This window comes from Phlebotomus papatasi, chromosome 1 (assembly GCF_024763615.1).
Source record: "Phlebotomus papatasi isolate M1 chromosome 1, Ppap_2.1, whole genome shotgun sequence".
Taxonomy (NCBI): Eukaryota; Metazoa; Arthropoda; class Insecta; order Diptera; family Psychodidae; genus Phlebotomus; species Phlebotomus papatasi.
Genome location: NC_077222.1, coordinates 102741188 through 102758592, shown reverse-complemented (window position 1 = coordinate 102758592; position 17405 = coordinate 102741188). Strand labels below are relative to the sequence as shown.

The 17405-nt window shown below is 35.6% G+C and overlaps 1 protein-coding gene across 1 annotated transcript in view; it reads left to right on the top strand.

Annotated features, from left to right (window-relative positions):
• LOC129810189 (lachesin) overlaps positions 1–17405 on the top strand; it is a 57160-nt gene that overhangs the window by 29532 nt on the left and 10223 nt on the right. The window contains exons 4-5 of the mRNA XM_055860514.1: positions 7939–8112; positions 12919–13047. Of these exons, the coding sequence (XP_055716489.1) occupies positions 7939–8112; positions 12919–13047 (303 nt within the window). The remainder of the gene's footprint in view (positions 1–7938; positions 8113–12918; positions 13048–17405) is intronic.

Below are 17405 nucleotides of genomic sequence, written 5' to 3'. Positions count from 1 at the left end.
CCCCATGCGACACAATCCACCCCAACATAATATAGGTATGTGTAGTGTGTATCAAACCCACACAATACACACACCCAGCAATTCCACCCCCCGAGAATGCCATCCCCAAAAAGCAGCCACCCTCAACCCAATTTTTATGTGGCACTCGGGACAGGCATCATCAGTTGAACGAGTTTTGAAGCGCTTTTTGCCAACAGTTAAACACTTTTTGTGTGTTTGGGACCAAATCGAGCCCAGGATCGAGCGGGGATGCCAAGGGGTGAGGTTAGGGGGTGGGAATCTGAGTAAATTCAACGGCTGTGAGAGTGAAAACGTGGTACAATTTCCGAATTTTTTTTTCCTACTCCTCTATTGACACTCCCAAGTAGCAAATTAGCCATTCTCACTGAATCAAAGTTATCTAAAAGTGCTTTAAGCTACTTATAAAAAGCCTATAGCCTATAAGGAGAAGATACTTCGTTCTAGCTTTGCGGAATTCTAGAACTCGTTACTTAAGCGCCATAGGGTAAAATGGGGCAATTTGGAATCATGTCTAATTTGGAACTTTGCGATTACCTTAGAGTTTTAGGTGGGAAAAAGAAAAAATACAACGAGGAAGTACTCTCGAATGTAAAGTCTTGTACACTCAATCTCGGTATTATGCACATTTTGTTTTACCCTCCATGCCAAACGGCTGCCACAGCCTGGCCTTGTCTCTTGATTGAGTGGACATTTCCTGACATTCTTATTCAATGGTTCTTATTTAATGTAAACATGTAAACAAATATGTAAACAAATAATGTTACCTTGGCTTATACAACCCGTGATAGAGCTTTTCCATCGTTTTGGCTCTTGAGGTTGGTCACCGACGCTATGACGGCGATGGCCGTAGGGAAGGTTGGAAATGTCACAATCAAGATGAAGAATAAATACAATACAATACAATTTTCGGGACCGAAAAAAACGCGCGAAATGCCATTACGCATCGAGAAAATTTGCATACCCGCAGGGGCTTTCTTTTGATTAAATCGGCCGTAGAACGGATTTCACGCGGAGTATAAGTAGTTCTAGCAAAAAGATTCAACTGTTTAATAGAAATGAATTAACGTACTGTTTGGCCAGAGTTCTTTAATAAATGGCTAGAATATTTAAAAAAAAACACCTTAATAAAAGAAATAAAAGTTTTATTCTGAAAAAGTAGTCGCAAAATAGTATACATTCAGACGTATTTCAAAATTGGTATTCATAAATTGACTCTCAATAGCAGGCAAACTTGCATAATTCCGTCAGGTGCATAATCCCGAGGGACTTAATGCCGGGACTGAGTATATTTCTTTTTGTTTTTATTTTTCCTGTGTCCATTAAAAAAAAATCTCAAAATTCCAAAATAGACATGATTCCGAATTAGGGGAAAGTGCCCATGCTTGATACCATTGGAAGCTTCGTAATGACTAAATTTTCTATGTTTCACAATATATATGTGACTCATCGCAAACATATTTTAAAAACTATGGGAAAGTGGTCAGTTTTTAAAATATATTGCGGGGTCACGTTTATTGAGAAATATAGGAAAAATTTAGTCATTACGAAGCATCCAATGGTATCAAGCATGGGCACTTTCCCCTACCCCATCTTACGCTACTTCAAAATCAAAAACACTTTCTCATAATTTACCGTCTACCGGTTCAAAACCGAAGAATTGAATAGGTTGTACAGTAGACTCTCTCTCAATTGGGCATTTGGGGCAAAATGCCATCCGGTTTATCTATAGATTTGGGCGTCAAAGCCTTTGTAAATTCCACAAAAAGCGTTCAATTATAATGAATCACGATAAAATAGAAAGAACTACAGCGAATTTGAGCTAATTAGCTTCAGAATTAAACGTTAAAATTGTCAACAAAATTTTGCGCCCGATTGAGCGAGAGTCTACTGTATCACTAAAAAAATCGCACAAAATAGCTCGGAAGTAATACAATTTTTATGATAAAAATTAATTATCGGTTATGAATTGGTTTACACTCGTTCAGATGTTGGGTGTGTCATAGGAATGTAGGATTGGGATTGGTGTGTTTGACCGTCGACTGGGTTAACAATTGTCGAATGGGCCATATGTCCTACATATCCAAAAAAGAAAAAAATATGATGCGTTTTCGAGGAAATCAATATAACTTGGTTTTGGAGGGGAAAATGGGGGGCATGTTAACGATTTTCGGGTTGACTTGTGGGGGAGAGGGGTCCCCGAAGGTCTCAGGGCTCTATCTCTAAGCGTTTCGCCTTTACACCTCGCGACAGCCGAATGGACAGACGGACATACAGCTTGATGATAGTCATCAGAAATCTTCTGAAACGCGAAGATTTGTTGAGAAAAGCGGTCTCCACGGGGTGGAAGTTGGAAATTTTTGTGGGGAGGGGGTGAAAAAATCGAGGGATGATTTTGACAATCGCCGCTAATACCGCGAATACCGCTTGAACTTGAGCAGAAATAATCAAAAATTTTAAAAATGGTGGTTCTTGTTCTTTAAATAAGGCATTATTCAGACTTTTGAGGCATTGTAAATTCTTCCTGACATAGGGTATCTGTACCAAATTTCGGCATAGTTGCACGCAAGCGCCAAAGTCTCAAGTTTGAAATGTAATATTTTTAATAAAAATTGATTTTTTTGTTACTTCTTTTTAAGGAGTGTTGCTTGGAACCTTATCATCTTTATCATCTTTATTTTCTCTAAAAACATTTTTAATACATTTTAAAATGAGTAAATATGTTGATATAGCTTTGGTGGCTAATTTCGGTCACCTACATTATCATAGTTCCCTGCCCTTCTGGAATATTTCCAAAGAAAATATGAAGAAATTAAAAATCCGTAGAAATTTGAGGAATAAAAAATGTGGCCGAAATTGCAAGCTGTCCGAAATTTGGTACACTTACCGTATTTCTTATTTATTCATGCCTAGATCTATAAAGTACATGATAGGGCTATATAGGGGAATGTTGGCATGGTTCACACATGGTGAACCTTCAAACGATGCGAATTTTCTCTTTGGATACAAATAAATAGTTTACCATTTCTCATCTCGCCTCTTGGGGTTAATGATTATCCATCTTATGGCTAAGAAATGACGAACTAGCTCTTTGCAAATAAAGAGAACATTCCTATCGTTTGAGGGTTCACTGTGTGAGTACCATGCCTACATCACCCCAAATCCATTTTATTACAAAACCTGGATTGCGTGGAAAATAAAGTTGTTTTATTTTCTAACACTGCAATTTCCTAACACCTCCAAGCACTTTTTTTTTAATTTGAATACTATTTCCGACCGTAGTGATTTTCTTGAAGTTTTCCTTTTCAACTAATTTTTAATTGCAGAATTTTCTTTAAAACTCCTGGATAATGAAGAATAAAATTTTTATACTTCATTTCCATTTAGAATTTAAAGTGAATTTGAAATAATTAAAGTATTTTGCGTAAAGAGAAATCCAACTAAACATTAATTTACAAACGTGAGATGATTGGGAATTACACATTTGAAGTTTTGTGAACTTTTGGATATGTGCCAAATCAAAAATTATTCAGTATATGTAGGTCTGTTTGGAAAAATCCAATGAATTTCTTTAACCAATTAGTACAATTTTACTAGGAATACTGAGTAATTATCTTTTTACGTTAATAAATGATTATTGCGAAAGGAAAAAGAAACTTATTTATAAATGGCTCATGGGTAGACACTGTCAAACATAACGCACATCTTAACGGTCACTGAATTTAAAATCTTCACATTAAATTGTATTAAAAACCATTTATTTATGTAGTGTAACTGTCCATGAAAATAATTCTAACTCAGAAAACAAATCAGGAAAGAGAATGCAGAAAAATATTATCAAAATCGACGTGAAGTTAGTCTTTCTGTGCGTTAATTTATCCATAAGATTAACATAACACTCCGCGAAGTAAAGAAATGTGTGAAAAGGTATTTCTATCTTTGTCAATCTAATCTTGGCCCACACTGCTTAACAAAGGGAAGTGTCTCAGATTAATAAAAAAAAAATGGAGCGTTGTACGAGATAATTGGTTTCGGATATGGCTAAGTTTTCGGTTTACCAGGCAATCAAAGTAGACAGTAACCAATCACGAGTTGCGACTGATTACATTGGAGAATTTGACTTCTGATATCGTGCTTCTAATCATGCAGTGCTACTTGGGGTTTTTTTCTTTTTAACCGTTTAAGAACTATCCTAAACGCAAATTAATCGATTTCAAATGATTTATATCTGTACAATCGATTCTTTCTTATTAACCAGTCAAAAACTTATCTGGTTATGCTCGTGAATTTGGGCTCAGGTTATGAAAACGTTGTTTAAACGTTAGTTCTTCGTTAGCATAATGACTAATGGACATTACAGAGTTAAGCGCACATGAGCCAGCGGTCGAGCGGCCACAAGGTATGGGTCGATCACAAATTTCAAAATTTGCCAGCTAAGATTTAGAACTTTCAATTAAAAATAAAATTACCCATATCCCTTGCCTGATCCGAATAATTGTGCATGAAAAATTACTCTTAAAATGGTCATAGGGGACAGCGTTCTACCTTCGGACGAATCAAGCTTCGAACAATCAATTTTTTCAATATCTTTTTAATGAATTTTACCCATTTTAATATTATATTTTAATAGCTAGTCTAATTTTTCAAATTGCCAGAAAAGAGTTATGGCTCAAATCCATCAATAACATAGAAAAGAAAATTGAGTTGCCCGAAGCTTGAGTCGTCCGAAGGTAGCGCACTTTGTTACCTTCGCATAGCTTTTCGTGGGCGTTCCATTCCGTCTGTTTGAGTTCTCAATAACTGAGTCCCTGGCACCTATAGATCTCAAATCTACATATCTTATAGCTGGGCCTAAGAGTTTTCGATTAAAAACAAATGAAGTCAAGAAGTGAACCCGGGCTATAAGGAGTCTAAAAATTTAATTTTGAAATGGCCATATCTCCGGTTCTAATTGTCAGAATTTAAAAAAAATATTGGTGTTCTGGAAGTTTCTCGGGAAATTATTATTATTAATCGTATCGAGACACTTTATTTATATTACAATTTTAGAGCGTACGGCCTATTCGACGAATGTTAACCCAAGTCGACGGCTATAACCTAGTCCCCGGCGAAGTGTTTTTATATGGAGCTGTTTGAAGCCACTTCTCAAAACAAGACCGCATTTAGACAGATATGTAGTATATTTATCCCTCTTTACAAGGCCCAGAGTCTTGTGCAGAAGGCTCACCTCAATTTTGAAATATATCGTGTAACGGTCACGAGTGCAGAAAAATTCCCATACGCATTTGTATATGAAAGTAAGAAATTGGCTTCAACTTTGAAGGCCACTCGCCGGGGACTAGGCTATAACCCACCAATCCTAATCCCTTATTCCTTATGCCGAAAATAGATACAGGCTGATTTTGGAGAATACTCAGCTCGAAAAATTTGGCGGTACAGAATCAGCCCAAACTATCATACACTGAGAATTTTGGATTAAGGATTAGCGTTCTCAGCGTAAATTTCTATTAAATGTGGACTTTTTGATTGCTGAAAGACTTCTTAAGTGCAATGTCAATGGATTTTTCGTAGAGGAAGAAGCACTCCTGACCTTCCGATTACTCCAATCTTAATACATTTTAGGATTTTGCAACATTGCCTACCATTGCTTTCCAGGTTTTAGCTGAGATTCTTTACAATCTCAGCTTTTGTGATCACAGGTGAAATCCGTCAGATCGGGTCCAAATTTTGGATGTACACGTTTTGACACTCATAGATCACGAAAATCATGTGCGCTAAAAATCGATTTTCGTGGTCGTCCCATCCGTTGCGTCCGTCCGTTGTGTAACCACTTCTGGAGAGAGAACGGAGAGAGATATCGACATGCGGTTTTCGGCAAAGGTTAAATGTCGATGGGTGGCTAGAAATAGGTGATGTCAGATCCACCTCCCACCCCCTTCCGCCATTTTGGAATACCCCAAAATTTTGTTTTTTCAATTACTCAGCCCCTATGGCATGGATCGATCTCAAATTTTATTATGTTGTAGTTGGGCCTAAGAGCTTTCGATCAATACCAAACTTAACCCCTTCCGACCCCCCTGACCCGAGCTAGAGGGGGTCAAAAATTCAATTTTTAAATGGTCATATCTCCGGTTCTAATTATCGGAAATCGAAAAATTTTGGTGTTTTGGAAAGCTCTCGTTGAGTACTACAACCCTTATGACATCTCCATTTCATCCGATTAAATCGAAAGTTCGATTAATCGAAAAATCGATTTTCGATTAATCGATCGCGAATATTTCAAAAACTAGACGATGCTTTTCCTTTAAATTTTAATATTCTTTAATATTTTAATATATATTTTAATATATTTTGACATCAATCCTCATTTTTCGGGCTGATCCCTAAGTTGATCCGTGTCTATTTTGGGCTTTAGACACGCCCAACCCCTATACCATCCTTATCGGTGCTAACAGGTTGCTTTTTGGCTCTTGCTGTTAGGTAACTGTTCTGTCTTCAAGGAGTGAGCTGTGGTCACCGTGGACGGTTCACTATCATGAAATGAAAAATGGGTGACACCTACAGTTCTCCAATTTCCCTCTATAAGTTTGTAAATTTATTTAGGTGAGCTTCATAAGGGCTTACACAATATAATCTTTACAACTTGTTCGTTTGATGATCGTAGATCGCCTAGGAACGCGTTTCTCGTAGTGTGGATGCTTCTTCTATGTTTCGGGAGTTTTTTAGGGAGAGGCGGCACATTTTTATCACGTTATGTCACAGTGAAAATCTATTTTTTTTTAGACCGGGGATCGATTCGCCCAAGAGCCAACGGTCTTGCCTATTGCGCCACCGAGATCTCCCCTCGTGAAATACTGCAACTCTTCTGATATCCCAACTTTGTCCGATTTTATGCAAAATCCGATAATAAAGCAAGAACTCTATCTACTAATTCCAGTACATAGTGTTACGTAGGAAATATCTTTACTTTACTTTTGAGAATTAAATGGTTCTTGGGTATCCCCTATTGCTATTACCTCTTAGGCACTTACTCTAGCCTTCGCAGGATTTTTTGAGGGATGGAGAACGTCAGGGAGTCAGCAATTCCGGCGGAACGAAATTGAAAATCCTAATCGATAATAAAAGAATTTCATCCCTTAACTGTAGCACTTATCGAGTTTGTGTTTGGTGGCTTCTTTTCCCATTCACTGATTGAATTCCCCAGTTTTTGGAGAGTTCTGTCAACAGATTTTCCTATTATTCGCTTAAAAAATTTAATAACCATCCCCCAAAAACCGGAAAACACTTGGAATGATATATTATATTTTTGGCAGAGGTGGTGAGACTTATTTTTACTAATATATACTATATGACTAAGCTATACATAGTACATATAGCTATGTATATAGTCTAACCTAAGATTGAGGGTGAATTTTTGATGTGGTGGTTTTCTTGTGTGTGGAAAAGGGAATAAAATTTCCTCAATCCGGGAAATGGGAGTAGGAGTGGCAAGTGCCAGACGGAAATGGCATTATATAGTCTTGCGGAATATGAATGTGTATGAAAATAAATTGCTCGAATCATTCGGTATAATAAAATATCACAAAGTGAGGAGGGAAGAAAAAGTTCTTCTCTTCTTTTTTTGGTGAATTGAAACAAGTGACGCGAATCAAGAATTTTGCAATCAGTCAATTTCTTAGATTTGCGTCAAAGTCAATATTTGAAAAAAACTTTCTCTCCCATTTTCTCCAATCATATTATATGTCACATTATATATGTAATAATGGATTTTTTTTCTTCCTTTTTGTACTGTTGATACCTCCAGATGTGGTTTTGTTCTCCTGTTTCCATCTCTCTTGGGTGACCCAAGAGACAATTTTGACTGTCTTGCAATTTTGAAAATTAATATTTTATTATTTTGGAAAATTGTCACACCCACAGTGCCTCCGGATATAATCAACGAAGAGTCATCAGCGGATATTGCTGTGCAAGAGGGAGAAGATGCATCATTAACGTGTCGTGCTACTGGAAATCCAATCCCAAGAGTCACATGGAGAAGAGAGGATGGCGATGTTATTCTTATAAGAAAGCCCGGAAGTCGAGAAATAGTGAAAGGTAGGAGCAATAATGGGGGAGGGTATTAAAGAAAATTTGTTTGTAAAACGTGTCAAAGTGCACAATTGTCCCTGTGAAATATTCATCTCTTGGGGGAAAGCATAATAATAATTGAGGTTAGATCCGTGATGCTTCCTCTAGAGAGATTGAGATAGAAGACATAAGAATTGGGTTAGTTGCATTCACAACTTGCTAATGCCTGCAGGAAAGTTAAATTAGTGCTTAAATCCGGATCTATTTAACCAGACAAGATTCATCTTGCATAGTGATTATTTGATAGGAATCTGTGAACTAAAAACTGAAGGTACTATCAATATAAATATAAATATCCATACAGAGCATTTAATTTAAGAACCATATAAGGCTTCAGGATTAACTGACGGGTTAATGATTGCAATTGTAGTGGGATTGTGGTTAAATATTATTGTTTTAATCCATACCCTTAATAATCCTCAGGTTTATTACCGGCATAACGCACCTGACACTGAGCTTCATTAAATTCAGAAATTTTGAGGTTATGTCAGGGGTATCCAAATAAATTTAGAATGTATTTCACGTTGAGGAATATTGTTACTTGCTTTGATTCTCTTAAAAGCACTTATATAATGGACGATTGAAAATATAATCAGCGTCCACCGTCGTCTTAACATTGGTGACCTACCACCGGCCATTTGATGTATAAAAGTATTCCAGCTGCGGTTCAGCATCATTCGATTAGTAATTTAAGAAACAATAAAATAATGTTATAAAAGTTCTTTTAATTGCAAATGAATAAATTCCAACCTCAAAATGTCAATAAAATAACTGACGAAGAACAAGTATAACGCAATAGGGAGATGACCTCCTTCCGGGTGCGTCAGGGATGATGATCCTTTCAGAGACCAAACAACAATATTTTTTCGCCAAAGTGGTAGTTATAAACACTGTAATTTTTCAATTTGATCTTAGACTTCACAGGACGAGACCTTATATGGATAATCATTCAAGTCCGAGTAGTGTAGACATCAATATCAATGTTTCGTGCTACCTCATGTTTACTACTGCCCCAGTCTCCCCTATTCTAGAACCTGTACAGAACAAAGGATGTAAAATTATTCATTTCTAAAAGGACAAATGGGAATTTCTTTCAAGTCAGTAACACTTATGGTGATTTAATAGAATGAATTTGTATATCCGGAGGGCTTCTCAACAGCATACATATTTTCAGGAAATCTGCCAAGAATTTCGGAGAATCTTTCTAATGAAGATAGAATGCCTGAATACCTGGCAAAACCATAGAAGTTCTCAACAGAAAGTATATCTGGATACTATCCTTCCCAAAGCAATTTTCACATTCAAAATATAACACATGCATTTTTCCGTGAATCACATTACTGACCACAAATTTAATGATTTTTGTAAAATTTACTACGGATGTTAACTTGTTTCTTTGTAGAATTAAACGAAATACTGAGAAAATATATTAAAGGTACCATTCGCCAAGGAGTGACACAGCACTAATCCTCGAAACTCGTTTTCGTACCAGCCTCCATTGTTTAGGCGTTTCACTTTTTTGCCAATTATGTACTATTGGCATTACTATTCATTCATTCACTGGACGAATGAGAAATCTTTTCTGCTGCTGCTCAGCTTTGAACCCGAGAGAGACCTCATAGTCATAGAGCCACTACTCTATCCACTGACCCACTTGAGGCTCTAAGTAACACTAAAATCAACCAGTTTTCTCTGCAGTGTGGAAGCAAGAAAAATTGCTTTGTGAACTGCACTAACCGTGGTATCACACTAGAGAATTTCACATGAAAATTTTCATGTGATTCACATCAATTGTTGCTGATATATGCCCTATTGTGCAATTTTCTTCAAGAACTTTTAGAAATCGATTCATTTAGTGATAAAAAAGTAGACTCGAGTCACAAAAATTGGTTTAAATAGATTAAAATAGCATAAATACGATTGATAACTAATGAGCAAATAATGAGCAAATAATGAGCAAAATTTGCTCATTACATTTGCATCTGGTACTACTTTATTGCAGTCATTCGGGTAGTTTCTGCACCACAACTCTCCCACCAGTTTATTAGTGATGAAATTGAAGTAGTGCCAATTTATCGTAAACGAGATGGAGAAAGGGCAAAAGGCATTGAAAAAGATCGGTGAAGAGGATAAGTAAGAAAAAGCTAAACAAAAATGTGTTCGATCTACATTTTATATTCGTTCATAAACTTCTAGGATTTTGTGGTCAAATGAGATGGTGGCGGAATTGATTGAAGCTATACATCAAGAATCCGTCATTTGGGACTACAAAATATGTCGAGAATACAAAAATAGAGGCAGCCGATCTGATGGTTTTCAATCCGTTTGCGACAAATTGAGTCACAAATCGCCTTTTTTTGTAGATAAGGCCCTACGATTTGAAGATGCTCTTCAAATTCCTCCGAAGTCATCCGGAGAAAATCATTGTCTCCAAAAAAATCTCCACTTGCGATGTTGCCATAAAGATTTTCAACGAAACCATGTGAAGGTCGCGTTAAAAGCCATTCTCTCGCCCACACCCTCCTTCTTTTCGCTTGGCGGGTCCTTTTGCACGACACAAAAGCAGTGTACAGGAGGATAACTTCCTCTTCGTCACTAAAATCACACATTTTCACTCAAACAACTGAAATGCTTCAAAAACAAAAACACTCATCTGACAACCCGTGTGCCATCGTGACATTGAGCAATTCTAGCAATGTGTCCTGACTAAATCAGCGATTTCGAGTGGTTCTAGTAGTTTTAATGAGCAACTTTTCAATGTGAAATTTTCTAGTGTGATAACACCGTAAGCAATTGATTAAGGTCATGTAGCAAGTCAAGCGGGGCATGTGGCCTCTAATAACACAGTTGGTAGAGCACTCGTCTAGTTAACGAGAGGTCTACAGTTCGATCCTGGGTGGAGGCAAGAATTTTGTCTGTCTCCACTTCGGAGAAAATTGGATGAATTGAGTGTCATTTGCTCTGATTGACGATTCTCTACATAAATAAGATTTTCGAATATTTGGCTTGGCTTTGGAGTGGTTTTTTTGTTTTATCTTTTCGGAAGGTTATTACTGAACAGAGCCAATAGAGGGTCTAAAACGAAGTGCAAGGATTCCCCGCTAGAGCACTAGCACATCTTTTGTTCGAAATTTCGAAATGCAAACTCCTGTTTTAATTATTTTCAAATCTGGTAACCACAAGGTAGGGTCGAAGGAAAAACTCTTCGACAGGGAACCCCTATTAACACATCAATGGACAAATCCGATGATCGTCGGATGGGAGGAGGTTCAGCCCAGAATAAAAATTCTTTTCTTCCCAGAGCTTTCGATGCTCTACGCACCTTCTTCGTTTGGTCGAAAATGTTAGGCTTTTTCTGGGACTTCGTCTCTATTGGGGACAAGGATGATGTCTTTCTTGGGTACATAGGTAACTGAGTTTTCACACTTTTAGACAGCTTTACAGCAATTAACAAAAACTTTTAACACTTTTTACAATAAACAATTTCTTTGGCTCAACACTTTTCTTTTCTTTCTTCTTCTTTGGCGCTCGCCTATTAACACATTTGTCAAAATGTTGAAATTTATTTAATGTATCTAATAAAATGTAAGTAATATGGTGTTTTTTTTTTATTAATTTACGTTTTTCGATATGGATAAGTGCTCAAATTTCGTACTCCAAATAGTACAGAGTAGGGTGTCAATAGGTCCTCACACGAATTCTTAATTTTCAATAGGTGTTCCTTTCACCCTAGAATCGAAGAGAAACTCTCAAATTAGGAAGATTAGCGATATTAGTACCCAACATGCTACTTTGATGTATTTAACATAATAATTGCTGTGCAACTTAATCTCTTGTTTAATTAGGAAGTTTTCTTTGTGCAATTAGATAACTATTTAGACCAAAAGATCTTATGGCTTCTTTTGATAATTCAAGATTTCTCTTCAAACTATAAATTCACTTTTGGATTTTGAATGTTATAAATTTATTTCACTGCTTTGACGCATATAGCGTGACTTCGAAACTTTCAGCCATTGTTGAATTAGTCTCAGTCTGAAGTTGGCTACAAGCAAGTTCCTTCCGGATCATTTTCAACATCCATTATATTGATACTTTATCTTAACTCTCAATTACTCATTGACGACAAAAAAAGAACTGGTACTACTTTGCAATGTGCTAAGCTTAAAATAAAATAGCTTTCACTTAATGAGTTGTGGAGTTAAATTGCTTTCGAGCATTTCAATACATTTTCCCGGGCTTTTTTTTTTTTGAACACACTTTTCCCCCATCCTTTTAAACCTCTCGAATTCACTTTCAATTACATCATTCAACCCTGTTCTTCTTTGGGGATTGTATAAATGACAAAAGCGTCTGTAAAAACATAAATAAAGCTTATAAAAGCACGAACCGTCAGCTCACGACTGTATATGCAAAGGTGCACAAACAACTTGTCATCCCATTTGGTATTTTAATTAACTTTTTTTTTGTGCCATTGCTTCATGTTTGAAAACAACGTGTGGTGGGTAGGGGGGTGGGATTTTGACAATAAATGGTGTAACGAAGCATGAGGAAAATGCGCGTATAGCTCTCCCGGGGAATAGAATGGTTGGGAACATTGAAGCATATAGAAGCCGGTCAGCGTGGCATCGAAAGCTCAATTAAGCACAAATCATGCTTTTCATAGAATCAACCTAACTCCTTCTTTTTCACACCCACACCCCTATGTAAACCCACCTCTAGTCAGGGGAATTAAATGTGACCCTAACTCATACTGCAACTTTTAACCAATTTCAGCTGATTCATACAACGGAACATCATTAAAATTGTCTCGACTGGAACGCCGTCAAATGGGAGCTTATTTCTGCATAGCTTCAAATGATGTTCCTCCCGCTGTATCCAAGAGGGTTTCATTAAGCGTTCATTGTGAGTATTCTTTGTGTAATTCACCCTCTATGAACTTATATGACTGCTCTATTATTGGTTTTCCTCTACCAAAAGCATACCATCCATTTAAAACATACGCTCTTATGGCTCTTATATATAAAAAGTACATGTAAAGCAATGTAGAACAGAAAGAGGAGAAGTCTATCTCTTCCAAATCAACTTTGACTATCTCCCTATGTTACTTTTTTTATCATACATCAGACAACATTAATTTGGATAGTGATTAAAGTTAATTAAGCGAAATAATTCAAGAACAAAGGCAAGTGACTCCGGTGAAACAGTAAAACCCATCCTTTGATTTTATGAATTATGCAGTAGAATTACATGTTCTAGGATTTTCAACATTCAGAGATTTCTAGTTAATAAATGCAGACGTAGCTAGGGTATCGTATATCAAGTATAAACTAACAGAGAAATACATTAAGGGATGAGCTGAATAAAGATCATTATGATGTACCTTCGCGATATGTAATTCAATTACGTGCACGTCTGTCATTTCAATTTAACTTTTTTAATATTGATTTATTTAATTATCTTTCATATTATCAGCTGTAAAAGCAAAAATTAAAGTTCACGCTGATTGGCATAATACTTCAGAACTTCAAAATTACTTTCCGCCACCATTAGTAGCGCTGGAGTTCAAAATTTGAGCGAAAAATTGTTTAAAATGGCTCCGGCATACTTTTTACTGTGTTATCACACTTGCACATTAAAATTTTAATATGATTCACAATTCACATTAATTGTCACTGGTGAGAGTCCAAATGTGTAATTTGTGTGTTTGATTCATTTTATATTCAAAATTTGATCTATTTGTTGATAAAAAGGTAGACTTGGCCCGCAAAATTTGATATAAATTAATTTATAGCATTAATGTGAAAAATTAATGCGATTTTCTCTTTAATTTTTTAATGTGAAAAATATTTATGCTTTAGGTAAATTTAAACTTATTTTTGCAGCTCAAGTCCACTTCTTTATCAATGAATAGAAAAACCCCAAATGTTAAGTGACTCAAAGACACAAATAACATATTTGGAGGCTCACAAGCGACAATTAATGTGAATCGCATTAAAATTTTAATGTGCAAGTGTGATAACGCCGTTAGATCAGGAAAATTTCATGAAGTCGAAATTCGGTTCCTTATCCTTCTCACATGTTTTGCATATCGCTCCTTGGAAATTACAAGGGCCAACTCAATCTGAGCCATTTTTCAGAAGACAGCATGAAATATTCAACTTTGTATAAATAATTATCTCAATTAAGTATGTTAATAAAAACAATTTAATTCTTTTCTATTTGTATGAGCAGTATTATAAACATCAAAAAATACATATTTTTATCTTTCAAAATATGCTTTTTTATGAGTTAGCTCTTTGTCATTCTAAATTTTCATGAAATTAGAATGACACGGGGTCAACTAGCTTGAGTTAGTCCCTTGTTTCACAAAAATTTGAACGATAAATCTATTTTGTGCCCCTTGACTTCAAACAAAACCGCGCAAGCAGGCATAAAAGAGTAAAATTTTGAAAAACTTTTCTAACAACGAAATTTATTGACTCATATCATCTGAAATTTTATTAAATTCTCTGTCTGAGTGCATTAAAACCTCAAAATCGCCAAAAAGTGAGTTGGCCCCTTGTAATTTCCAAGGAGCGATATGTCCATCTCATTCTCTCGCACTCTTCTTCTTCTCTTAAACATCACTCCAAATTCAATTTAGTTCAATTGAATTTGGTATGCGAAAGAATGAGATAGTCATATGCAAAATATGTGAGAAAGAAAGGGTTTCGAATTTAGACTTCATGAAATTTTCCTCATCTAAAAGGTGTGCCTGAACCATAATGATCCAAATCAAAATTCACATCCCATTTATTCTCACATGTTTTGCATATGTTAATCCCATTTATTCACACTCCAAATTCGATTGAGCTAAATTGAATTTGTTGTGATTTTAAAAATAAGAAGAAGAGTGTGAAAGAATGAGATAGACTTACGCCAGGGGGAGACATTAGCTCTGAAAAATGCGACCAGTTTTAGTGTAATTTTTTTCCTGTTTTTGTACACTTTTCACGAGATATCTCCAAAACTACGTAGGTTGCCAATTTGGGGTTTTCGGTTGTCTTTACATTATTAAATTGGCTTTTATTTTGTATGAGTATTATTTTCTAATTCATTCTATAATGACAGAAAACAGTTAATAAGCTCAAAAGTTTTTTCGGCACGCTAGAAACATATGGGAAACATAGGAAACGTCATGCCCCTTACGCAAATCTTTTGAGAAAGCAGGGGATTCGAATTTCGACTTCATGAAATTTTCCTGATCTAAAAGGTATGCCGGAGCCATAATGACTGAAAAGGCATAATGACATGAAAGGCACATATTTCAGATTAGGAAAATTTCATGAAGTCGACATTCGCGTCTCTTACTTTCTCAAAAGAAAATTTGCATAAGTCTATCTCACTATTTCGGTCTCAAAATTAGACTGAACTAAATTGAATTTGTTGTGACGTTCAGAAGAAGAGGAGTCCGAAGCAATGGGATACAGATAAAGCTTTTACGAAAAAAAGAAAGTGAATTGAAATTTTCATTTCGAACTCTTCTTCTCCTTCTTTCGAACGTCATTACAAATTCATTTTACTTTAATTCAATTTTGAGTACGGATGATTGACATGGAGCACATGGACGTATGCAAAACATTTGAGAAAGAAAAGGATGTGAATTATAATTTCATAAAATTTTACTAATCTAAAAGGTGTGACAGATACCTAAAATTTCTAAATTGAGTGTCTGTATTTGAAATCTAAATTAGACTATTCAATACAATAAAATTTTAGTACGGTGTACTTCACCTTCCGTCTGCACAGTGGTCATCTAAATGTGTCTCAGCTAAAATAGTAGCATATTTTTTGGCACAAAAGGATTGTTCATGTTCGAAAAAATTATACAGATTTTCAAAAATTCACACGCAATTTTCGGTCTAAGGAGATTTAAAAAAATACAGTTAAGTTTCTCAAATTTGAATGTTATTTTCTAAAAAAATTACCGACTTTTATGTGAGATTACGCACATCTTTAATCACCCCGCGTGTTTCTTCAGTTTTTTACAATATTATTTTATGAAATCCGAGAAGACACTTTCAGATATTAGTTCAAAAGCCAAAAGAGAGGCAATTTTACTTTACGTTTTCTGCATGTGGTGACTGAGTGCTTCCTGTTCGAATTCGAAAGGTTTCGAATGTCACAGGGAAATTTGAAGCAATGAAGTTTATAATATTCCTGTCTTAATGTAAGCCTTCTCATAATAATCATTGAGATCTATTTTGAAACCTCAAAATAGATATTCTTAATTTTTGATAATTCCGCAAAGTGGCTGAAGAACTTTCTGTTCGAATTTCGAAATGCTTGAGTGCTTCTTTTGTTGTAAAAAAAAATAAACAAACAAGGAAACGACGTGTACTATTCCTGTCTGTGTATTAAATCTTTCCATAATCATTGATAACTCTTTTGACAAATTTTTCGTGTAATAATTTTATAAATTTTGTCATCATTCGAAAATTGTAATTTGAAAATTCGAAATCGCGTTTAAATATTCAAACATCAACGGCAGTGTGTGCAATACAAGTAGATTATGGTTTTCCGACTAAAATGTAAATCTATTTTTTCAAAAATATCGTTGGTGTTCGAAAACTCATGCAATTTCGAATTTCTTTCGCACAGGGAGGTGAATATTTATAATATATAAGATTAAAAATCTGGAATGAGAGTTGCTCAGGGAGTATGAAGTGTTTTCTTAACGAAACAGGAATAGAAAACGTCGTTGCTTTTTTTCTCGCAATAAATGAATGGTAAGAGTAAGTCATTAGAATATTCTTTTTCTACAGTTTATTAATTATCACAATCTTGCGTGAAAATTAACCTTTAAAATTCGAAATTTAGCTTGAGTTTTAGTCGAAACACTTTGGGAGAATTAAATTCAAGCTGTGAACACACAGATTTCTCTTTAGGTTTTCGTAACTCATATCCTCCCAACCTCATTAATTCCTATCGCGACCCAGGTCGAGTAAAGTCTGTTACTAGTAGACATTTAAGAAGGCATTTCAGACACTTCGAAATTCGATCAGTGATATGAGCGATTTTGTAACCAAAAAATCAACATTTTATTTGTATGATCATTCTTTGTTTCATTCTTCTGTTTTTTTCCTCATAACAATGTGAAGACCGTCACATTTTGACACTTGAGCTCTTCGAAATTCGAACCGGATGCAACTTCTGCCACCTTGCGAAAGTATTCAAAAGTAAGAAAGTATCTTTTTTGGATCTTCAAATAGGTCTTCGAA